This window comes from Poecilia latipinna, unplaced genomic scaffold, assembly GCF_001443285.1.
Source record: "Poecilia latipinna isolate Pla-1442-1.1 unplaced genomic scaffold, P_latipinna-1.0 Scaffold570, whole genome shotgun sequence".
Lineage (NCBI taxonomy): Eukaryota > Metazoa > Chordata > Actinopteri > Cyprinodontiformes > Poeciliidae > Poecilia > Poecilia latipinna.
In genome coordinates this window covers 144,379-169,074 of record NW_015113186.1, presented here as the reverse complement: position 1 = coordinate 169,074, position 24,696 = coordinate 144,379, and the positions used below count along the sequence as shown (strand labels likewise).

The window sequence follows — 24,696 nt, the reverse complement described above, 5'->3', positions numbered from 1 at the left end:
TTGCGTGAGTGCGTGTGGGTGTGTGTATCAGAGCCCTCCCATCTGTGGAGGACACCGGATGATGGATGGTGCGCTCGGATGAAGGCAGACCTCAAAGCGCGGCCCAGTGGCATGCAGAGATCCGCGCTGTGCTCCTGAAGCCCGTCACCTGCATGAAGCGGAGATGGAGTTCAGATAGACGCACCGCTCCAGCCCTGGGACTGATCGCTGCGACTTCCGCTCTGGATTTCTGCACTTCGTGTTTAGTTGCCCTGAGAAAATGTGGAGACTCACCAACTTGTTGGCCTGTCTGCTGGTGTTGTGTAAGGACGCGTCCTCACAGAACAAGGTAAGACGGCGCTTTTATTTTAGAGCCAGCACGCCTGGTTGCATGTTTGCAAACTGAACACAGGTTTCTTCACCCCCCCTCAGTGTCAAAGTGACTGAGCATCTCCGCACCTGTACACTTTCTGCTTAAGCTTCGCAGATGTTTTTCTTGTGTTTCGAGAAAATCCCTCAGTGAGAGCTTTTGTGTCACACAGATACATAATCGTACCTTCACTGTGCGCAGGCCCATTGCCAGCAGAGATGGCACTCAGTGGGGTTAGTGCAATATCAGGCTGGCCATGTTTGTTCAGCTGCTGGACTGCAGTAACCCCTCACTGTCCCTCATCCTGATTCAGCTCCAAAAACACATAGCCAGAAGGGAGAAAACATGGACTGTATACTGCATGGAGTGGCTGTCAGCAGATGTCTTCTTAAGAACTAATCATGGAGGTTAAATCAGCCTCAATGCAGTTCAGCAAAAAAAGTTTGATCCTCAGAAAGACAGTAGCAGGAGTCACAGCTGTAGTGCTGAGCAGTTTGAGGTTTAAACTGCTTGTCATCAGCTTGTTTGTCCTTTCCCCCTGCAGAATAAAATGATTTTCCCACTTTGTTGTGGATAAACATGACTGCCTCTGAGTGAGCGCTGGTCATTAATGTCTAAGGGATGGATGGAAACTCAGTTCTCTGTGTCTGATCTAACGCCTGAAATCAGACAAGTGGAGTCTGGAAGCATGCTCAGTATGCCTGACCTGTGGAAGTGGATGTGGACTTTATGCTTTGCAAAGGGAATTGCAAAGCATAAAGCATATTATATTGCGTATATTAGCCTTCAGTGCTAATATACGCAATATAATAAACATAGTCCTAATTAGGCATGTGCCAAAATTTGCAGAGAATCTTAAGACCACTAATAATCCAGGATTATGTCACCCTGAAATGCCCGTACCATCCAATTCAACCTGGAAGGAGTTTTTAAACATTCAAAATAAACCATTTTGGAAAGTTACTGTGGAGCTAATCTAACTGGGTACAGGAAAGCAAACATTAAAATCTCTCAGCAAACATTTAGAGGTTGTAATTATATAGGAGCATTTTAGGCACAAGGTGTTTCGTAGAAAAAACCTGCACACCTTGAAAAAACGTCAGGCATGCCTTACAAACGTATTCATAACCTTTAAATTATTTTTGATGTATTGTCAAACAGCTTCATTGTATTTTGTTGTGATTGTGAAGTAAAGCTAAAACACAATATAGTACAGAATTGTGAAGTATGAGGAAATGTATGGTTTTAATTTTCTTCCACAAATACATTTCTGAAAAGTTGGACGTTCGTTGGTATTCAGACCCTCTTGGTCAGTCCTTTGTAGAACCACCTTTTAATTCAGTTGTAACTGCAAGTCTTTGGGATAAAGTATCTCGATTAGCTTTGTACACGTAGAGTCTGAATTTTTTACAATTGTCTTCTCCAACACATGAATGATGTAAATCATTCCACTGTAGCTCTGATTTTATGGATGCAAAACTAGGAAGCAGTGTAGAATCTTCAGTTCTCATTATTTAGAAAACATGAACTATTTAGTCACTTTGCAGGCACAGGACCTGTAGTTATAGTTATGTAGTAACTACATGATTATCATTAGGTAAATTTGCTTGATTTCAACTTAGTCTAATAAAGACCCTCTGCACAGAACTGTAGCTGACCTTCATCGTATAGATGTATGTATAAGATTCTGAGCATTCTGTTATTTTTTTTATTTTTATTTTTTATTTCCTTTATTTAACCAGGTAAACCCCATTGAGATCTAAATCTCATTTTCAAGGGGGACCTGGGCAGAAGTCTGCAGTACATAGCAACCTGGTTACAAAACAAAATTGATTAATACTACATATACACAATTAAACCTGAAGTTCACATGAACAAAAGCCCAAATGATAGAAAGCTGTGGCTTTTCCCTTGCAAAAGTTGTATATTTTCCTGAGTCTTTTGTCCAAATGGACATTGGGATCTTGTTAGTGAATCATGAAGGTTTCTGTCCCCCAACGTCAGATCTTCACCCGGCCAGCCTGAGAAGTGTTACTGAGGAGGAAGTTGTTGTGGAATAGCTGAGGACCTGCCAGAAGCTGAGTCTCATTTTTGGGCTCTTAGACTCAGAAACACCCTCCTATTAATAGTTTTGTATTAATATTTAAAGTATTTAACATGGTGAAAGCTTTAAAATGTTACTGTTACATAAAAAAAAATTGCATTGAGTAATTCTAACAAACATGAGTCGTAATTACTGATAAACATGAGTTATGGTTGAATCAATTACAGTTTTGAAACCTTGAGTTCGTTAGTAATGGATTATTTTGGACACAAGACTTTATGGAAACAGAGCTTGATGAGTTTGGTTTTGATTTTGTAAAAACTAGACCATCCCAGGGCAATGACTTACCATGCACAGCTTTAGTAATGACTCCTAATTTGGGTTTACAGTGTAGGCTAAAGAAGGCCACATAAATATAACAGTTGTTTTGTTAAATATTATTTTATTAATCAAATCAAAGCACTTTTTAATTGTACGTGGTCAAATTACATCTATGAGAATAGATATTTAATGTTATTTAACTTTATACTTTTTACTCATTGAATGCAGAGAACACTATTTATTAATATTTAAACAGTTTAATGGGTAGTTTTACCAATACAATCTGTCACAAAAGGCCCTTTGAGGACATTGGTGATCTTGATATGACCCGAAATGAAAATGAGTTTGACACTCCTGAGTTAAAGTCTACTGGCCATGCTGCAGTTGGTAGCACTTCACTTGCAGCAAGAAGGCCCTGGGTTCAGTTCTCTACATGGAGTTTGCATGTTCTCCCTGTGCATATGTGTGTTCTCTCTGGGTACTCTGGCTTCCTCCTGCAGTCCAGAAAAAGAGACTGCTGGGTTGATTGAGTTCTCTAAATTCTCCTTATGTGTGGGTGTGTGCATGCCTGACTGTTTGTCCTGTCCTGTTGCCATGCAATGGACTGGTGACCTGTCCAGGGTGACCCCAAATCTCGCCCTTTGACCAGCACCGTTCGTGATCCCATTAGGGATTAAGCGTGGACGGATGGATGGATTTAAAGCAATTCTACAAGAAAACAAGTGTAAAAGCCCATCAGAAGCTTAACTTGTAAAGCGAACAGAACCCACATGCTAAAATTATGTAGCTAATGTATAACTTCAAGAAAATCTTAGAAAAATTAGCATTTACACTACACTGTAATCTATACTTTATTAGCTGAGTTCTTGCAGCAGCGCCCTCTCCTGGCTAATGCGAGACCTGCGTTGACCCAGTCCAAAGTGCAGGGAAACATGTACCTTTATCCCATTTGTTATTAAGATGGCTGCCACTGTATATCTCCATAAAACATAATAACATCCATGTGTGAACACACACAGTGTTTCAGTTCCCTCATGCTTACAATTTGTCTGTGATGCACATTCTTTTGGGTTTTGGTTGATGTTTGTGTCTTGAAGCTTAAACACTGTAAACCATTCTGACATCAACGGTATGATGAGAGGTTAAAGGTTAACATCTGTGATAGATTTATTATCTGTTATGGCTGCACATTTCCACTGAAGTGGTTTTCCTTATGACACCACTGTTTGTTTAACAAACACTGCTAAAACACCACATCTCATAATTTTGGTTTCCTGAAATTATGAGATGTGTTGGAGGTTTAAATGATTGAAAATGACTGAAATATAATGCAAAGAACATTTTTTGCTCATCCACCTTTTCATCACTTATGTACCATAATTATGGAAAATCGGTAATGAGCCCTGGATGACCTGCTCCATTAACTAGTTTGTCTGCATTACTTTAGGCAAGGATCTTCCTAATTTTAGGGTGTTGCACAGGTTGAAAGGAAGTTTACTCTGTCTGAAATCTAAATCTACATGTGCCAGCCAGACATAACTTCAAACTACCACTGTGTAGGTGTGGAGGCCAAAGGAATGTCCTTCAGAGCAAACAAATAGGTCAGGGCTGAGTTCCTACAATAGTCCGGTCTAAACACAAAAACCTCTAGCTTGTCTGAATTTAGAAAAAGAAATTTAAAAGTTGAATTGTATAAACCATGTCTTCATAAATACCCATCAGTGGTCTGAAGTCATAGCAGGTTTAGCAGAGTCTGCCCACAGTCACCAGCTTTTGTTTCATTTTATTGACTAGGCTGAGGATATTAAAACACAGTTTGTAGGAATAATAATACAAACACCAAGGCATGTCTAAATAAGCAGCATGCCTCCATTGCTTTGGTTAGGGTAGGGTTAGCCAATTGGGAAACATTTCAGTTTCTAGATGTTTACTTGTCAGATCAAACATGTATCATATTTATTTTGCTTCACTATTATCCCCTACCTTGTCTAGTGTCTATTTCATCAACTTCCAATTTCAGGCGGTTAATTTGGAAAACCATAGCTGTCTTCATTTTGTTGCATTTGTTTTTCTTTTGTTTGTTTTTATGTTTTTCTGACCAATCTGTTAATAAGGTAAACTTTGCAAACTTTGCAAAATGTATGATCAAGTTCCTCTTTTCCACTGACAACATTTATTGATTGGAAAAAACACCTGACAAACTGAAGTTCAGTGGAGCTTTACCCAAACCACTTTATAGATATACACCAGTGGGACAGACAGAAACATACCAACTTTTGAGGAAACTAAATTATTCATTAGGTTGCTTGATGTGTTTATTTGATGGTTTAAATGAAATATTGTATTTCCACTTTAGGAGTGGATTATAACGTGTGTATCCGTAGCAGCGGAGAGCTGCACAGCTTTGTGCCAGATCTAATAAACATCTCTTTGAAGACATCATCTGGGGAAAAGGCATTGGCAGCATCAGCCATTCCTCTCATAATTGAGGTCACCAAACACACACTATTAATTAAGGAACTGTCCCTTTTTTTTGCTTATGATAGGATTATTACAGTGTGTGGATTTTATCAAGGAGTCATGCTGACTGATTTATATTTATCTCTGCATTGCATAAGATTTTCATGTTTTAAACAGACCCATAGTTTGGCTTAAAGGTTTTTGCCAAGATCTTCAATGAGACTCAAGAGGATGGTTTGGTGTTTTATTGAACTGAAATTCTGCGGTGTTCATAGTAATCATTCTGTTAGCTGTAATAGAAAGATGACATATTGTAACATCTTCCATGAGTGGTAGAAAATTAACTGGTCAGACAAAGCTTCTGATTTTAGTTCCTGAACACAAGTCAACCTGAAAATGATGTGTTATTTGGAAATCGTCTGTTAATAACCAAAGTTATACATGTTGAGGCTTTATTCAATCAGCCTGATCAGCTGATCAGTCTTATTAACATTTTTCATTTTAGCTGTTTCACCTTTTCAACAAACTCATCCCTGCATTATGACATCCGTCTCCTAGAGTCAAAGACACTGTTACAGGAGCTCACCTCAAAAACTCTGAACTGTCCCTTTAAGTTGAACCTTGACAAATCTTTAGGCCGCTTCATGTCAGAGCGAGGTCATTATGTTTTAGAGCCGTTCTGCACGGTGAAAGCTTCAGACTATCTGGAGACATAAACAGACTCAGCTGGAATGTAGATGTTTGCTTTCAAAAGCAATAAGAGCTTGATAAACTTTGTCTTTGGCTATTTAACAGCCTGGTGCTAATTCCAGTTGTTTAGTTTGGCTTTTTTTATTACCATGAGCATTAACACTTTTACTAAAGTGCTAGAGTTGAGGACTGGTTATTATGCACTTTAAGGCACTTTAAATTTGTTTCATCTGGATTTGATTTAGAACTGGCTTTTTTCTTTGACATTATTGTGCAATCAAACCACTGCTCTATCGATGGACAGACAGATAGAGCGGATAGATAGACAGATCTCAGCAGGCCGAGAGACGACATCACAGGGTATGTGAACATGGCTGCTGATAGAACAGGCTGCATCTGACAGAAACTCCTGTCATGCAGTGTGTTTTGAACAATTCTGGGTTTCACCTTGTAGCTTGTCAGGGCGTGTTAGCTGTCAAACGTTTCTGCGGCTGATCTAATATGGCTCTCTGCAGCATGCAGGCTCTACCCCTCTCACTGTGCCGGTTGAGCTGTGTGCTTTTTGACCTAAAACTTGACTGCACTTTAGAGGTCAAAGTTCAAAGCATGCGTTAAATACTCTGCATCCTTAATTATTGAAAATCTTAACTGTTTTGCCCGTTCTCATGCTGGTAGGTCAGCTTGGCATGAGATTTGGGATAATTAGATACGCTTACTGGTACATGTGACTTGACAGAATGAGGAACTAGCTGGTCTGAAGGATCATTTTGATTCATTCTGATAACTTGCTGCTGTCTACGGGAAAAGCCAACAATGTAAAGGCTGCAAAGTCAAACTTGCTGGAATATGAAAGCTGTGCAGTGTCTGAGCAGTGCAGCCAGCAGCATGAAGCCACAGTGTCACGCAGATTCACCTTATTTTCTTGTGGCTGTTGTGTTTGTCAACCTGCTGCTTTTTGCTCAACGTAGGTCAGGATCTGCTTGGCCCCCCATCCCTGCACTAACAGAGGGGTGAACACGCACTTCACCCTCTGCATCTTCCCCATCAGTTGGCCCACATTCCTGCACTAATGAGACCCCCCCCCACCACCACCACCTCTTTTATGACTCATGCCTCTGTTTTTACTAAGCCTGCAGCCTTTCTAACCAAAAAATCTTAAAAGTGCTTGGAAAAGGTTGAAAATCTGGCAGCTGGTCAGTTTTTAACCACCCTGACATTCCCACATCCGACAGCCTCACTGCCTCTCATTAGCTGTAATATGTGTCTTCTTGTCCTCGACTATAATAGTGTGTATTTACTTTCCACGATGGTGGGAGGATTGTCGTGCCATAAGCACTTTATGACATTCTTCCTGTTTGTCAGCTTCATATATCAGAAATGGACAATACTATAATTGTAGAGGCTCTAATGGAATCTGCTTTTTTCTCAGTTTAACAAAAGCTCTCCACAACGCCGTGAGCCGAATTCTCCAATAAAGGTTTCCTTTCAGTTTCCAAAACAACTAATCTTGTAGAGTTGGATGATATGGACTTAAAGTTTTATCATGACACTTTGTAGTACTATTGTGATAATAAAAGTGATGCTATTTTTCTACTTTTTTTAAGATAACTGTATGCCTGTGGCTTCATTACACAGCAGCCCCTCCAACACAAACACTCATCTTGGAAAAACATTCCCATTTGTAGTACGCTTCTTTAGGACAGCAGCCACATAAAGAAGCATAATTTGTGTCACTGAAATTGCATTCAATCATATTTTCTAATTATGAAGGTGCAGAAGTGTATTTATTGATACACCTTGATTGAAGATTGAAAAATTGTAAAAACCTCAACAATATGGATGGCTTACAGGGTTTAAAACCATCATTAGTTGGACTTTGTCATGACAATGAATCAAAATCTTTAGATATGAAACTTATCACAATAAATGATAAACAATATAACAAATAACCAAGCCTATCTTGTTTTGTAAATTTCCAGATGAAACTATCCAAAATATGACAGAATGCTAATTTCCCGCGTCTTAAGAAAGGTCTTTTATAAATTGTTTGCAGTTATCACATTAGGCTAAAATTTGATACATACAATTTTTGGAATGTCCAATATATCTTCTTATGTTGTGTTTTATTAAGGAAGACAGTTGAAAGAACACAGCTCATTAATAAAAATGATCTGTGAGCTCATGGCACATGTGCATCTGTCCTGCAGTTGATCCGGGAGCATAAATCTCTCCGAGTGGGATGACCGTCTCAGCCAGCTTGGGTCCCATGAGCTGTTACTCTGCAGCCAAGTCTTCTCAGTCACACAGTAATTAACACCAGTAGGATCATTTCCAGTCAGATCAAATTTAGATTATCAAATGTTATGTTATACCCCTATTCTGGGCTGACCCGGCTCAGGAGGAAGGAGTACATGTAATCGCTGGGTTGATGGTTCGAACCCTTGCTCTGTTCATCTCAGTCTTTGTGTCCTTGGGCACTTCAGGACACTTCAGCCACCTTGCCTGCTGGGGACCAGAGGACCTGGTGGCAGCCTTGTTTCTGTCAGAATGCCCCAGGGCAGTTGTGGCTACAATCCAGTAGTTCACCACCATCAGTTTGTGAATGACTAAATGTAGTGTACATCACTTTGGAGCCCTCAGATTCTCATAATAGATCCTGTCACCACATGGTGACAGTTTCAACAAATATGTAAAAGAAAATTTTTGTAAAAGTTACAAACTGCAACTTTAATAAGTCAAAATAGAGATTCAAGACATTCACCATATTCTAGTGTTGCATCCGCAACAGGATCACGACATCATGCCATTTCCTACTGTGTTAGAGTCGGATGGTTTATCTTGAAATGATCCTGTGTTTAGATATTGTATTTCTGATAATAAAATAAAAAAAGAAAAACAAATGTTTTGATGACTCAAAACACATTGAAGTTGAAGCTGGAAGGGCTGTGAAGCCATTCAGGTGGTTTTAGATCAGTTGGAGAATTTTTCAGCAGAACTATAACCAACTGTTACAACCCCACCCTAAAATAAATTCTGGCACTGGGCTTTAATATAAAAATAAAAAGTAATCCGAACAGTTGAGTAAAAAAAAAAAAGTATAATTTATTTTACAATCCTGATAAAACAACAACTACAGGAGACATAAAAAAAACATAGGGGAGCTTAATGTTTCAGGGTCTCCAAGGCCAAAATAATAAAACACCCCCTTATAACTATAAAATAAAACAACCACTTGCTAAAGAAGAACTAAAAGAAAATACAAAACCTAAACTCCCTTACTAACCAAAAACAGGAGAAACAGGTTACAACAAAAATGGCAGAGAACCCCTACCAGCTTCCACCTCTGAACAAAAACACTTCCTGAACAATTGTTCACAAAGATGCTCACAGCAAGCTCAGTTCAAACACACAATCAGGTCCCACACAGGATCACAGGTCAAACAAAAGGAGGGGATCTGGCATCTCCAGCTTGCTGCTTATATAGGGCGGCTGACCAGCCCCAACACACTTCACCTGCAGCAATCAGGCAGAACTGAAACAGAAAAACACAGGGCTCTCAGAAAGAGAGCCCCTAGAGGTCAGTGACCGTAACACCAACCCAGCATGAGCATTTTTTAGACTTTACAATAAATCTGTCTGGCTGAATTCTTGTGTGAGAGCGATCTTCACTTTATGTAAGGCGGTGTGCCTGACATAGGAAATGTGTGGAATGCCCTGTTCAGACTGCCATGCCTTGCCTCCTGTTTATTAGGTGAACCAAGGAGTCTGTCATCAACCATGGCAGGCAATGGCCAGCTGTTGAGGCGGGTGACTGAATTATGTATTTCTCAGAGGATTTCGTCTGAGTCACACCAGCTTACATTCAAAAGAGAGGAAGCATGAGTTTATTTTTCAGAATCACTTTCCTTCCTCTGTTTCAGATGACTGGAAAAGGCACCTCAGGTCTTCCTTGCAGGAAGGAACAGAACACTTTAATTTATACCCTCAGTAAACATAACTATTTAAACTGCGAGGAGACTTTTCCACACCATGATTAAATGGTGAAGATAAATAAAATCCAAACTGACAGTTTGGATTTTCTGATCTCTCAAAATTGATTACTTTAATTTTGAGAGATCAGGGATTGGCTGATGCTTACATGTGAAGTTGATCTTTTCCACCAATGCAGTCTATCTCAGCAAAGATCTAAAATCAGCCACTGTCCTCTTCTGCTCTGCAGTGAGAGAGATTTGACTGACAGACCAGCCCACCAGGTCGTATCTGTACATTTGCAGATATTGTGTGACTCCTTAACAATAGTCACCCCACTGTTGCCAACTCAGCAACTGTATTGCCACATGTAGCAACATTTCACACAAAAAAAGTGGTATTGGCAGGTTAGGCCCTATTAGGTTATTACCCTAACATAGAATGTTGCTTGATATCGTGTCTTTCAGATCTTTGGGGACACTGAGCCTGTCAGGATGACATCAGAGGGCTCCGACTGCCGCTGTAAGTGCATCATGCGGCCTCTGAGTAAGGATGCCTGCCTGCGGCTGCGCAGCGGCAGCGTGCGCGTGGAGGACTTCTATACAGTGGAGACGGTCAGCTCGGGATCAGACTGTAAGTGCTCCTGCACTGCTCCGCCATCCTCACTCAACCCCTGTGAGAACGAGTGGAAGATGGAGAAGCTGAAGAAACAGGCCCCAGAGTTATTAAAGGTGAGGATGGTGGAGTCGGGCTGGACAATGAATCAATAACAATACATGTCACGGTAGACACATGATTCTCCTTAGTTCAGCATTCTCAGTTTGAACTCCTCCTTTGAGACACATAATCAATGTCCATAGATAATACATCTGATAATATATTCAATATTCAAAATATTCAGTAATTTCATTGAACTCTGATCTGTGCAGCATTCCAGGAGATGTAGGGAGAGGAAAGGTGCTGATAAAGCCACTCAACCTCTTACAGCCAGCTAAGCTAGCATCAATTAACTCACTCACCTGTTGGTTACGTAGCAACAGCCTATTGAGTAATGTGTGCAGCAGCAGTTTCAGGTTTCAGTATCTCAGATATTTAAAACAAAAAAACAATCAGTAATTTTCAATATCAACCAGTATGAAAGACTTATATCATGATACGTTTTTCAGTCAATCAACCAGTTTAGGTATCTGGACATGGTGAAGACAACTTGGAGGAGTTCAAACTGAGAATGCTGAACTAAGTGACCATGAATAAAGGATGATTGCTTGTGTGAGATGGGCTCATCTGAGTATTTCAGAAGATCTGCTGGGTTTACAAAGGATGTAAAGCAAAGAGGATCCAGAGAGCAGCACGTGTGGACAAAATGCTTTGTTAAAGAGGCAGTATGGTGATATCCAGGCATATATTAACTTTTTATAGCACAATCAAATGACTGTTACCTTCAGTTGTTATAAAATGCTATGGATAGTAGCATATCTAACAACCTACTGGTGGGACATCACTTTTTGTCTATATTCTTTTGTTGGACTTTTAAAGCTTGAGAAGATGGAGATTGTTATTCCTTTATTTTTTAATAAAGGGTTGAAAATCTGCACTATTAAAAGAAAAACTAGTATCTAGAGGAAGATAGTCAAAGTCCATTAATTACTTGTTGGACACAGAGCAATAATGTCTCTACACACAGAGGAATGTTAATGTATTGTCTTGCATCACTTTGTTTCACTATCAACAGGTTATCCATCCAAGGTCAGGGGAAAGTATTTGCTGGAACACAAAACAAGGAAGGATAGAGTTGGGAAAAGTATAGAAAAAGCAAAGAAATCAATTACTATAGGATGCTTGTTGAATGCAAATAAAATCTTACAAATGAGAAAATATCAAGATTTAATCTGGAGACCACTATGGTGATGCCTTCTTACCCATTTCTTCTGTTTTTACTTTTAATTACATTAAAATCTTTTAGAAAGGTGTCAAGTTTGGCTATGAATAATTATAATATTTTTTTAAGGAAATTCTTAATAAACAAGTAATTTAGATTAATAGAAACACTGAGTCGAAATAGTAAACTCATAACCCGCCTGATGAGAGGCTATGTTTTATAATAATGGATAATTATTATAAAACCTATGCATAAATCCAGCACTGGCGTTAACACAAACAACTTCTCTCAAATATGAAACTTTTATTAATGGAAAAATTAAACTTTATAGTTAAAACATTTTATTCAATAAACTCACATTGAATAAACATTTAGGAAAATATACAATTATGAAGCTAAAACTACTAGAAGTAAAAACAGAAAAACATAGAACCAATAAAATGATGTCAATGTTCAGTATGAATTATGAATATCCAGATTTAGTTCTGGGGTATTTTGATGTATGTTAATTAGTTTCAACTAATTCAGCGTTGTGTCTTCTTCACACAGCAAACCAGAAAATCCTGCAGGGTATAAAACATGAAATCCCCAGAATGATCTATGGTAATATTACAGTTCTGTATGGATATGCACTGTTAAAGTCCAAGGATTCTATTGAAAGGTTTCATCAGTGAAGCTAAGTGGAACTTGTTCTGATCAGTGAAAAAAGAGTAAAAAGAGAAGAAATGTGGAAGGTGGGAGATCATTTTTACAGAACTGGAAGGAATGTGATTGTGTCCTGCTGCCACTGATAGAATTCTTTCAGACATGAAATGAAATTAAGACAAATGGACAGTCAACAAGCATCAACACAGAAAAACCATCTTCAGCTCTTCCGCTTCAGGTTTTCTCAGTGCATTAATATGAATTTAGGCAGAAAATGAAGACTTCCAGGCACGTAGAGCTGCCAGGCCTGGGTTTAGCTGATGGTGGATGACGGACGGCCTTCTGTTTCTCTGGTTTGACTGTGCAGCTCCAGTCTATGGTGGACCTCCTGGAGGGAACCCTGTACAGTATGGATCTACTGAAGGTCCACTCCTATATCAACAAGGTGGTCTCTCAGATGAACACCCTGGAAGAGGTTGGGAACTTGACACACTCACACACAGTGCAGCATTATATTGCTGCATGTCCATTTACTCCCTGCTGTCTTACAGACCATCAAAACAAACCTTACACGAGAGAATGAATATGTACGGGACAGCATGACGAGCCTGACCAACCAGTTTAAAAAATATGAGAACTACTCCAACATCATGATGAGCATCAAGAAGGAGATCTCCTCGCTCAGCCTGCAGCTGCTGCAAAAGGACGCATCTGAGAGCAAAGCACAGGTTGGTAACACAGGAAGTAGACGGAATGTGTCTAAGTATTAGGTGATAATGCAAAAACAGTAATGTGTCCATTATCAGTTCTGACACTTGGACACATTTCTTAGTGCAGACGTTCTCCCAAATTTCACTTGTTCTGTTTTTATTATTCTGAATTCCATTGTTTCAGTTTTAGTCAAATCTATTAACCCCAAAAAGCACAGAAGTATGGTGTGAATGAAAACATTATAACAAGTCAATAGCCAGAGGTACACATTTATTTTGTTTTCTTTTTCACAAACACAAAACACTGAACATTGGCTTTACAAGGAGTCAAGAAGTATTTCCCCTCATTTTTTATGACCTCAAACTTTATGAGCTAAACTAAAAATCTCATTTTGAAGATGAAGGAAAATCTCCCTTTAAAAATGCTTTAGAATTGAACTGAACACAAAAAAAAGCAAACTAAAACGTAAAAGCTTGTGCTCACTTCCATAGCAATCAGGATTTGGGAGATGGAGAAATAATCACCTCCAACTTTCACTTCCACTCATTTATTTAAGTGTTCAACAGTTGGCAGACGTGACAGGCTGAAATTAGTTTCTTCTCTTCTGTGTTTCTTAATAATTGTGATATTGTTGCACTTCCAGTCAATCTTGTGCTAACGAAACGTACAGAGAAGTTTACTTGTATTTCATAAAACTTTCTGGCCCGGAACCCTGCTCTAAGCTTTGAGTTATGATTTTATTTTTTTGGGAAGAGTTTTTGTCCATGGCTGACCGGTTCATTCCGTCTGTGTGGAGAGGAGACGAGACCCCGGCCTAACCAAGTAACAGCAACAGATATTACCGGATGTCCTTCACTTCTCACTGATATCAGCAAATTCTGTGAAATTCCGCATTTTATCGTGGATTCTATTTTGTTTATTAAATTCCACACATGTTTTCCACATCACTGAAATCTAAGGGCCCTCGCAGAGTAAAAACACAAGCTTCAGATTGCTTTGTAAAATCCATTTCAGTCATCAGACATTTAGTTAATTTACATCATTTTTTGACATTAAAGTCCTTTAACACATTCCAGAAATCTGGGATAAAGTCAGTTTTGTTGTTTTCAGACATGTGATAGAACCGTACCCTAAACCTAGAGTTGGTACTAGTAGTTCCCCTGAGACGAGTGAAGCTTTAGGAGCCGTTGATGGTCATCAGAACCCAGTGAGTGCGTTCTGATGGGTAACTGTGAGCTTTATTTTTAATAAAACATGGCTGAAGGTAGCTTTTTCTAAACTCAGTATCAACTTCTCAGAGCTCTGAGACATCTGGGTTTGTTGTTGGGAGGATCAATAAGAAATAGACACCATATGCTCCACTTAGGACCACTTAGGACTAACAACATAAAATGGAACAATTGTGCAGTGCTGCAAACTTTAATTAATTTACAAGGAAGCTGATAAAAACTAACATTTGGACTACTTGGTAGGTTGGTTTTCCTGAAACACCATACCAGAATAGAGATGCACCGCTGAAAGGATCAGAGTAAATTTTATCTGATTTCAAATGATCTCTAAGAACTGCAAACAACAGCTATGTCAATTCTTTTTTATAGGGGTATAGGTGATGTCACACTGTGTGAATGAGAGAGTAGAGAGTGTAAAACACAATTTTAATCATTTATTTTAAATAAAGGCAAAATTACATAAAAGATATTTAAAATAAATACATTATCTCACAATAGCAAATGGCAAAGTTGCAGTCAGATTCAATGAACTAGAATCATATGGAAAAAGTTCATTTATTTAAAAAACTCAGATTAATTTCACACACACTTTTCAAGCCTTTTTTATGTAAATCATGATGTTTTTTGCATGCAGCTGAAAACATGACATTAAAGATTACAATATTACATCACACCAATTAAAAAACATTTTTAATACAGAAATATGAGTTCACTGAAAAGTAATCAGCACTGATATATTATTAATGGCTGTGATACACTTAGGTTGTGCTGGAACAACCAGATATTTACATTTACGGTACCAAAAGCACTTCATAACTCTTACTGTGATATTAAAGTGCACTGCAAAAAACAAAAGTCTCTAATTAACTGTAAAATACTGGTAGCTGTGGTTACCAAAATTTTCCCATATAAATATGTTAAAATCCATATTTATACAATAAAATTTATACAATAAAAAGCTGCCAGAATTTTACTGAAAATTACAGATGTTTTTTTTTTTTTTCTTTTTCTTTCTTTCTTACTTTTTTTACAGTGTGGATATATCATACTTTTAAATCCTTCTTTTTGACATGTAAATCATTATTATTTGGAGCTTGTCGTTTTGCTGTGTCCCTCGTTTCAGAAGAGAGAAAAGTGACTGAGGTTGCTGAATCTGTGCTCCAAAAACTGATGTGGGTACATCCCTGAGAAAAATCTAAATTAACCATTTTGAAGAGGCTCTGATGTAAGGACTCTTATGCATTAACACAAACCAGAATCAAATATTTTACTTGCAATTTCGACATATCTGAACTTGGACTACAAAATGGCTGTGAGGAAAAAAAACGGCGGCTTCACAAACCCGATTAGCTGGAAGTCGTGACGTTGTTTAGCAGTTCCACAGCAAATGTGATTACATCATACCCAAGAAAATAGGGAATCTCTATTTATAGGGAATAGAGAAAAATGAACTGACTGAAAAATATAGTCCAAAAAGAATATAAAGATATCCAGCACCTGGAGAGAATATGAATGTAAAAGCTCCTAGACTCTCAAAGTATTCAAAATAGTGGATTTTGCATGATATGTTCCCTTGAAAACATGCAGTGAGCTTTTTATTTTAGGTCAGTTTATATTTCTAATTAATTTAATTTGGTAAAAGCCAGAATAACGAGATGCAGTGATTTATGCTACAGAAACCCCAAACAAGTACTGAGTCCATACAAATAAGTTTGAGATTTATGTTTAAAATCAGGGCCGTCACTGTTAACGCAGTAACAGATGCTATTAAGCTCAAAATGTAACGAGTAATAATGTAATTTTCTAAGACACAGATCGTTGGGTTTTCATTCTCTGCAAGCCATAATCATGAAATTAATATTCATTTTTGACTTTGTGTATAAATAACCTATATGAGTTCACTTTTCAAAAATGCATGACAAAAAATATACATTTTCAAATATTCACATTTTTTTAGCTTTACCTGTAATAGTTTACATCATGAACAAAGACTTTTTATGATATTTTTATAGAAGTTAGCCCAGACCTTAAAAATACACCACAAATCAAACCATTCCATAAGAAGCACTTAAGCCTCTGTTGCCAAACCTATGATGTCTTCACAGGACACTCATGATGAGAAAGTCAAGCCTCCAGGAAAGGTAGCAAACAAAAAGACCCCTGCTGCCAAAACGCCCCCAAAGGCACCCAAAGAAAAATCAGTCAAGCCCAAGAAAGATGTCATAAAGCCTGGGAAACCGGCTAAGCCTGACCCGACTCCAAAAACGAAGGTGGGTGGCCAGCAGCCTGGCGTGGTGAGGAGCATCACATACTACAAGGCCTCCAAGACCAACCAAGATGACCAAAGAGGAGGTACGAGTTTTAAGTTTGATCTAAGCAAACTGTGTACTCTCCAGTCAACATTCATGATGAGCAAGTCAATGTGAGGTAAATATGTTTAGCCATCTGCAGTGAGTGTGGTCTGGGTCTGATCCACACTCATTAGTCTCTGAGCCCACATGACTCTGAATCAGAGAGCACCAGGCAAGTAGGGTCAGTATTTACTGGGACAGTAGGAGTGTTCCCAGAACAATCTTTAAATAACTGCAGGATAAGGCTCTCATTGTTTCGTTCATTTTCTAAAATTTGAAGCGAAAGGAATGATTATAGAAAACGACACTGTGCAGCTCTTTATCTGCTCTGGCCTTGGGGTTTCTATTAGCAGGAAATCAAAGCTTTTCTACATCAGCAGTAGAGATGGAAGCCATAGAGGACAGTCTGAATGCAGAGCTGCCATGTTCATGACAAGCCTCAGCTCTGCTTCCCTCAGTGAGGGAGAAGGACCCTCACATCTAAGAGAAACCGTTTCCTGAATCCTCTACAGGACTGAAGAGGGGTGATTAGGGCTGCTGCGTTTTCACAGCATAGAGCTGTCAGAAGCTATGTTCTGCCATGTATGTGAATCTGACAGACCACAACCACCCTTGTCAAACATCTGCACCTGTTGCTTCTGCTGAAGCAGGATGCAGTGACCCTTAAATCAGCTAGAAAAGGCAGTTACAAATCTAGACTTTCATCACATATAGTCAGGGGCAAAAATCCCATTTCAAATACGGGGGCAGAGGGTGACACCTTTTTAAATGGAAGGAGAAAGGTCACTCTCCTGTGTCCCTGTCTGCCTATATATAATAGGGCTGTCAATATTAACGCATCAATGCATGTAGTTATTCTGAAGATGTTAAAGTGTTAACATTACATAATATAGATTAATCAAAAGCCTCTCTCCTGTGGATGGTTGTGTAGTTCACACTGTTATCGGCTCGACAGACAGTGAGTGACAAACGACAGAGAAAGGGGAAAGTTCTCTGTGACTGCAGACAGAAACAAAGTTGAACATTTTTAACTTTTTATTTATTTGCTTTTTAATTATGGCGGTCGCTCAGCTGGATGAGGACAAGCGACTGTCGCCTCATCGCACAACGTCTATAGGAAATGAATGGAGAGGGACGTTTCTAAACTAACATTTAAAACAAAATTACTTCCTTAAACCTTCATAAATATAAAAACATGAAAAACTGAGGAGTGTCTATAGCCAAATATCATCTTGTTCTAGAAAATTCTCTCTTCATTTTTAATGTCTATCAGCACAGTACAAACATGTCAGACTGCAGCTTCTTATTAAATCCAAAAAAATTAATGCTACAGAAAGAAACGAATAGAAAACCCAGATCAATAATTTTGACCCGGCCCGATTTTTGGGTCGGGTTCAGGTCAGGCTTGGGCAACAAATCTAAACTCTGATCTCCATTCAACTCACTGAGAAACTATCTATTGGCTGGACCTGTGTTGAATTAGGCCAGTCATTTTAAATGGGGTACCAAATTATAAAATCACTTACTTTATGGAAAAACAGGGAAAATTGTCATTTTGTAGAACTCAGTATTCACTTTGAAGTTTTTTTTTGTAAAATGGCTAATTTTATTGATCCCAATTGATTTTTAAAATAAATAAAAGGGTAAAACATTCACGGGATGAATATCTTTTTTATAAGCACTGTATATGTTGACCTGATATAATGCAGGCCTGACATATCACATCCCAAAAGTCGTTCCGTGACAGTACAGAAATCTGTTATAAACAAAAGAGACCAAAATGAAAAACCTTTATTTCTTTTCTGTTTAGTGACTCTCTTTTGAAGTGGGTGTTCTAACAGCACATCATGTGGTTTCAGAGACAATATTACTGCATTATCTTCAATATGTTTATAATAAATACAATACTTCATTCTACTTTTATAATTCAGTATTGTCATGCAACTAGAATGGTGGACATGTGGTATCATCATGCAAAAAATGACTCAATTATAAATGCTTACTGTACCTTATTATAATATCAAGCTTCATTTAAGAGTGTTTGATCTGTTCTAACGCTGCATGTTTTTTATGTCCCTTGTGTGGCTTTATTGAGCACAGATATCTGTCCCATCAATCAACAATTAAATGATGTTATCTGTTATATAACCTCAAAGCATTCTGCTGCTGAGGACACTTTGCTTTCTCTGTGCAACACGTCCAAGTGAATCGGTGACCGTCAGACCTCGATACAGTTTAAACAGATCAGGTTTAACTAGAGCCATAAAACATGTTTATTTCTGCTGTGGCCCTGCTGCCTCTGATCTCTGGAACAATCCAAACCTATATGAAGGACCTGCTGATACCAAGAAAGCTTAATAGCTTGAAATCTTTCCAGGAGAAGCAGCTTCTTCTCGCTGTCCTCAGGTCCATGTGGTGTCAGCATGTGTGTCAGGAAGACTTTCCCCACACATCTGTCGGCCAGCTTGGAATGCAACAGTTTCAGGACCAGTGGAAGGTTGCCCTACCATCAGACTGTCAACTTTTTAGCAGGAGAAATAGCAATTGAGACCGGAGTTGACTGATAGAACATTTCAACAGTTCTTACTTGAGAACTTCTCAGTTCTTAAAAGCTTTTAGTAAAATTAATCTTAAACCTCAGTCGACATTTAAACAGTCAAAGGCTTTTTTCTACTTTATTTCCACTCTTACAGTTTTTTTTGTTTCCAACCAAATTTTGTTGCCCTTTTTGCTTGGTGAGAGTTGCTTTTTAATGTTGACAAATAGTAATAATGCTGTATTTTTAATCTGATATCTTCATGTCAAGCTTCAGTTGTTTCCCATCTGGCTGTTCTGTTCCACATCTCCTGCTCTTCACCTCAACAAGCCAAGTACAAGTCTCTTTTTTTCATTTTTCTTTTGCCATTCTGACCTGGGATTTATCCAACTACTTACTGACCACTGCTTTGTTTTGAGGTATTTTATGTTTTGCATATGAACATTTCCAAATGCGTGCAGTGGAAAGATCCACCACTTCATAGATGGTTGCTGTATCTAAAAGGTTGGTCCTCGATTTCTTGCTTTAGGAAAAACTCCATACATCAAATATCTTCCTGTGGTGCAGCGGCCCTTAGAAGCAGATACGTTTCAGTTGCACACTTGGTAACTAAGAGGCAGAAATCGACTGACAGGCTTTTTAAGAATGGTGCCAATACTGATGATGTTGACATCAGTCAAACCGATCCCCAGTATGTGTGGACGATTCTTTCTGGCCAATTCTTGAAGCTGATATTTATTTTTCTTACTCCATTTATATAATAAAAATGACACAATGACAACAAATGTTAAAAGCCTCAATTTAAACAAAAAGGAAACACTTAACAAAACAAGGAAAACATACTAACAATGGATAACAAACAACATAGAACATTTAACGCCACTGTTCCACTGCTCACAGGGAGACTAAGACTTTCAAAGATACAGCTAAATCAGAGAGCTAAATATGTATTAAAATGTTAAAACTTACTCTGGTTGTTGTCGGCACTCAGTCTTACAACATTGTCAGCAGTTCTCTGCCTGGATGGAGAAGCATTGTATGAGGTCATGTGACCTCAAAGCATAGCTGCTGCACTAATGAACTGAAAAACAAATGCACGCACCGGCCGATGTCAACACAAGAAATGAACACAAATATTGACACAAAATATTGGCCGGCTGATGTATCAGTCAACCTCTGCCTAGAGGGAATAAATATGCTTACAAGTACACTCATAAATGTTAACATTTTTATTTTGCACATTTTTGATAATAAAGCAAAAACCTCTGTTGCCACAGTGACCTTGATACTTTGGTCCTAATGGCTCAATGAGAAGAAGAAAGCAGTGTTTATCCATTCTAACAGCAGTCATCCGCCAGGCATTGTCTCTCTTATTCTGATTCCCCTTATCGTCTGCTCCTTCACCTCAGACCACTCTGTGAAAACACACCCGGTCCATCACCTAACAGAAAATGAGCCTGAGGATGGAGGGACTGAAACTATCCTAGAGCCTGTTGAGGGAACTGTGGCTGAGACCTTTGACCCCACTACAGCTCCCATTGATACCACTACCACCACCACCGCCACTACTACCACCACCACCACAATGTCCACCACCTCAGAGCCCACTACTACCACACCCCGGTCTGAAAGACCAGCTCCTACTATTGTGCTGGTACTGGACAACTCCAACAACAACAGTCGGCCCAGCCTCCACAGAGAAGGTATGTGTTGAACTCTGTCCTGTGATAAGATCAGTATTTTGCTGCATGCTGTCACGACAGTGAGGCCGCCCAACTGAGCAGCAGAACATCGTGCAGTCCTGAGCTGCCAAGACATGTAGAAGCATGGAATCAATTTAAGCTCCTGTTAATGCGAATCATTCTTTCCCAGACATGCAGGTTGAATTTTCTGCTTGTTACTTCCAGGGAAGATCCTCAACTGTGAAGGAACTCTGGCATCCATTGAGCAACCGGAGAAACAACACAGCTATGGGCGCAATGAGGGAGCCTGGATGAAGGATCCTTTGGCTAAGGACTCCAAGATCTACGTGACTAATTATTACTATGGCAACAACCTGGTGGAGTTCCGTAACCTGGACAACTTCAAACAAGGTACACACCATTCTGGTGTTTTTGAGAAAATGAATAGTTATCCTCTACAAAATATAGTTCAGCCCTGTGTTTGGACTTGAAGCTTTGTTTCAGTTTTATTCCAGACATTTGAGCTTGTGGAAAGATTAAAGTTTAGGTATTTCAGCAGCTGATGTCGCTACGTTCTATCAATTCATTTCAATAGCTATGTATTTGTAAGATAGTTATTTTTGCACAACTTACCCAAAGACTGAACAAGTGGACTGTGATCCACAATTTTGTTGACCAATCAGGAAAGCATAACATGCATAAATGACTACTCTTTATGTATGTTACCCTGGTAACACTGGTAATATACAGTGACATGGAAGATGAAAAATCCCAAACAGATTTCTGGTGTTTTTGCATATTTTGTCATGCAACAAGACTGAAGGTCTTTTAAAGAATGGCCAGTTTAAGATAATTTCAAAGTATTTTATCTAGATTTAACCACCAGGGCATTGCAAAATCTTTTTTAAAGAGTCTTTCAGTGGTGGACTTGTTGGTGTGCTTTGGAGCAATGTCCAGCTGCATAACTCAGGTCAAGAATAGATGGACGTACGTTGTCCTTCAGTATCTTCTGGTACAGAGTAGAATTCATGGTCCATCAGTGACAACCAGCTTTGCCATTTCAAGACATGGAACAGGACGAAGAACATCACATTACATCCACCATGTTTGATTGCTGACATGGAGATCTTTTTCATCAAGTTCTTAGTGCCAGACCTAATGGGAGACGCACATTCCAAACACTTTTGTCTTTACCTTCCACACAGTATTTTTCCAAAGGTTTAGAAAAAGCATGTAGTATTTGCTCTAATTTCTGTTTGACTTAATAAAAGTTTGAACAGACACCGATATGCAACATGATGAGTACACAGATGAGAAAGCTTACCCTTCCTATGTCTGAATGAACTGCAGAGTTTCTGGGAGCGTGGAGAAGATCTGCACATGTTGGACTTGACTCATTGATTTAGATATGTTTAGACATTGGGTTTACTAAATGCACTTACATGTGAGGCATCCTGTGGTGTGGTGAGCTCACAGCTGTGTGCGGATGACTAGGTATCTCTGTGAGTAGCGGTGCTTCCTGCTGTTCCTTGACATGTGCTTTGGCCTTTCTTTTTGAACTAAATCCAGCAGAAGAGGATTAAGAGAGCCAGTTGGCCTCAGGGGCAGGGCCAGAGAGAGTGGGGTTAAGAGTGGGGGTGGAGGGGTTCTGCTGCACATTGTTTTTGTTCTTCACAGGCTTCAGTTTATCTACATCGGACTTCCTGAGATTGGAGGGTTAGAATGGGAAATAGAATGTGATTAGAAAGTGACACCTATAGTACAAAGTGTGTTAGTTCAGGGGGGAAATCCTACATAAACAGGATCACTGTTATGCTAAGCCTGTGCACATACAGTCTGGTACTGTGAAAAAAAAATCAGCTTAGCAAGGGAAGCTTCATGTTTGCAACTCACAGTAAGTAAAGCATAATGCATCTCTTATCCAGTATTGCCTGTGTGGCTGTTTTTTCCTTTGTAGTAATGAACAACTGACTAAACTGTCTGTTTTATTGCATGACTGGTTTTAGACCTGTAGAAATTGTATTTCATGTTATTGTTCTCAGTTTCCATGGCTGAGATCAAGACCTCTCTATGTTTTGCAAAACACACTTTTTTTCACTGATTCAGATGTTAACAACTCTCAACACTTCTCAAATATATTATGGGGTTAAATTGTCTTCGAACTTTGATCCACCATAAATAGGCCTGATTTGTTCAGATTCAGTCAAACGGAGAGAATAAATTCACAGTCAGATTGTATTTTTTTTGGCAGATGCAACTCCCTACAGAAAGTGTTAGAAGCCAAGCAACAGCCATAAAGAATGGGTTTTAATTTGATGGCTCCGTTTATGGGAGCTAGCATGGATACAATAACAACTCTATCAACATCTCTGTCTTCTGTCTTTTATCTAAACTGAACATAAATGTGTTAACTTGTTGGGGCACATCAGTGCCTTTACCTGTAGAGACCCTTTATGTCCAGAAGCAGAACCAGAGGGGGAGGCCTCTTTTCTCAATAAGCCATCAGAATTTATGATGTAGCTGCAGATGTTAAATGAACTTTAGAGCAGTTTGGTTAGAGTTAATAAAGTATCTGTGAAGATCTTTACTTGCCACCTGTTTGAAGATAGTCTTTTTATTTGATTTAAGTGGGCATGTGCAGATGTTTGACTAGTAGTGTGTGTTTTTGTTGGCAGATAAGACTTTTGGATCAAGTATTCATAGCTGAGCGCAGGCCATGCAGCCTCAGGAGATGCATTACAATCAGGGAGGGAGCATGCCTGGGGCTGGGAAGATGACTAAAGAGCGGATAAGAAATATTCTCTGAAAAGGCCAAAGTACAGCCTGGTTTTTCTTGGATCACAGAATCCCAGTCATGGGATAACATAAACATTGACATTATTGGTTGTCACACAGGCAGATTGCATCGGTGATGATACGATGTTAAAGCAGAATGTGTTCATTGGCAAATGAGGCTTGAGTGTTGTAATGAATGAGTAAAAGCTAATCCTGTCCTGTCATTTGTTCTAGGGCGTTGGAGTAATCTTTACAAGCTGCCCTACAACTGGATCGGGACTGGCCATGTGGTTTATAACGGAGCTTTCTACTACAACAGGGCTTTCACTAAGAACATCATTAAGTATGATCTGAGGATGCGATACATGGCAGCGTGGACTCTGCTGCACGACGTTGTCTACGAGGACACCAACCGCTGGAAGTGGAGGGGACACTCGGATATCGACTTTGCAGTTGATGAAAGTGGCCTGTGGGTAATCTACCCATCTCTGGACTATGACTACAACCAGCAAGAGTTGATTGTGATCAGTAAACTGGATCCCGGAGACCTGTCCCTGAAAAAGGAAACGACCTACCGAACAGGCCTCAAGCGGAACTCTTATGGAAACTGCTTCATCATCTGCGGTGTCCTGTACGCTGTCGATGTGTACAACCAGAAAGAAGCTGAGGTGAACTATGCCTATGACACCCACACAAATACGGAGGCAATCCCACGTTTGCCATTCACCAATGAGTACTCCTTCACCACCCAGATCGACTACAACCCAAAGGATAAGCTTCTGTATGCATGGGACAATGGCAATCAGGTTACATATCAGGTGAACTTCATTGAGGAATGAGCACAGGTAATTTGTGTCCAGGCTTGCCAGGAAGGCAACCAGTTAGAGGATTCTCAGTATGTATCTGTACGAACTTATGTAGAACCTATCATTCGACGTAAATCTGTTTTTTGGGCCTCAGTTAGGTTTTACAGCCTTCCCTTGTATCTTCTAAAGCATGTTGTTATACAGTTTTCCAATTCTTAATTTTTTTTTTGCACAGCTTTGGATAATAAA

At 39.2% G+C, this 24,696-nt stretch overlaps 1 protein-coding gene across 1 annotated transcript; it reads left to right on the top strand.

Annotated features, from left to right (window-relative positions):
- On the top strand, positions 1–24,696 carry olfml2a (olfactomedin-like 2A). The gene is made up of 8 exons (XM_015041826.1): positions 1–328; positions 10,301–10,564; positions 12,725–12,832; positions 12,909–13,085; positions 16,403–16,649; positions 20,594–20,887; positions 21,092–21,277; positions 23,876–24,696. The coding sequence occupies exons 1-8, from the start codon at positions 260–262 to the stop codon at positions 24,478–24,480; spliced, it is 1,950 nt and encodes a 649-aa protein (XP_014897312.1). The 5' UTR covers positions 1–259; the 3' UTR covers positions 24,481–24,696.

What these genes read in the sequence shown, in the direction of transcription:
- olfml2a (XM_015041826.1), top strand. Translation starts at nt 260, where the DNA reads ATGTGGAGACTCACCAACTTGTTGGCCTGTCTGCTGGTGTTGTGTAAG. An exon ending in AGGCCCCAGAGTTATTAAAG is followed by an intron (nt 10,565 to 12,724) that starts GTGAGGATGGTG and finishes TTGACTGTGCAG; the next exon opens with CTCCAGTCTATGGTGGACCT. An exon ending in CCAAGATGACCAAAGAGGAG is followed by an intron (nt 16,650 to 20,593) that starts GTACGAGTTTTA and finishes CCTTCACCTCAG; the next exon opens with ACCACTCTGTGAAAACACAC.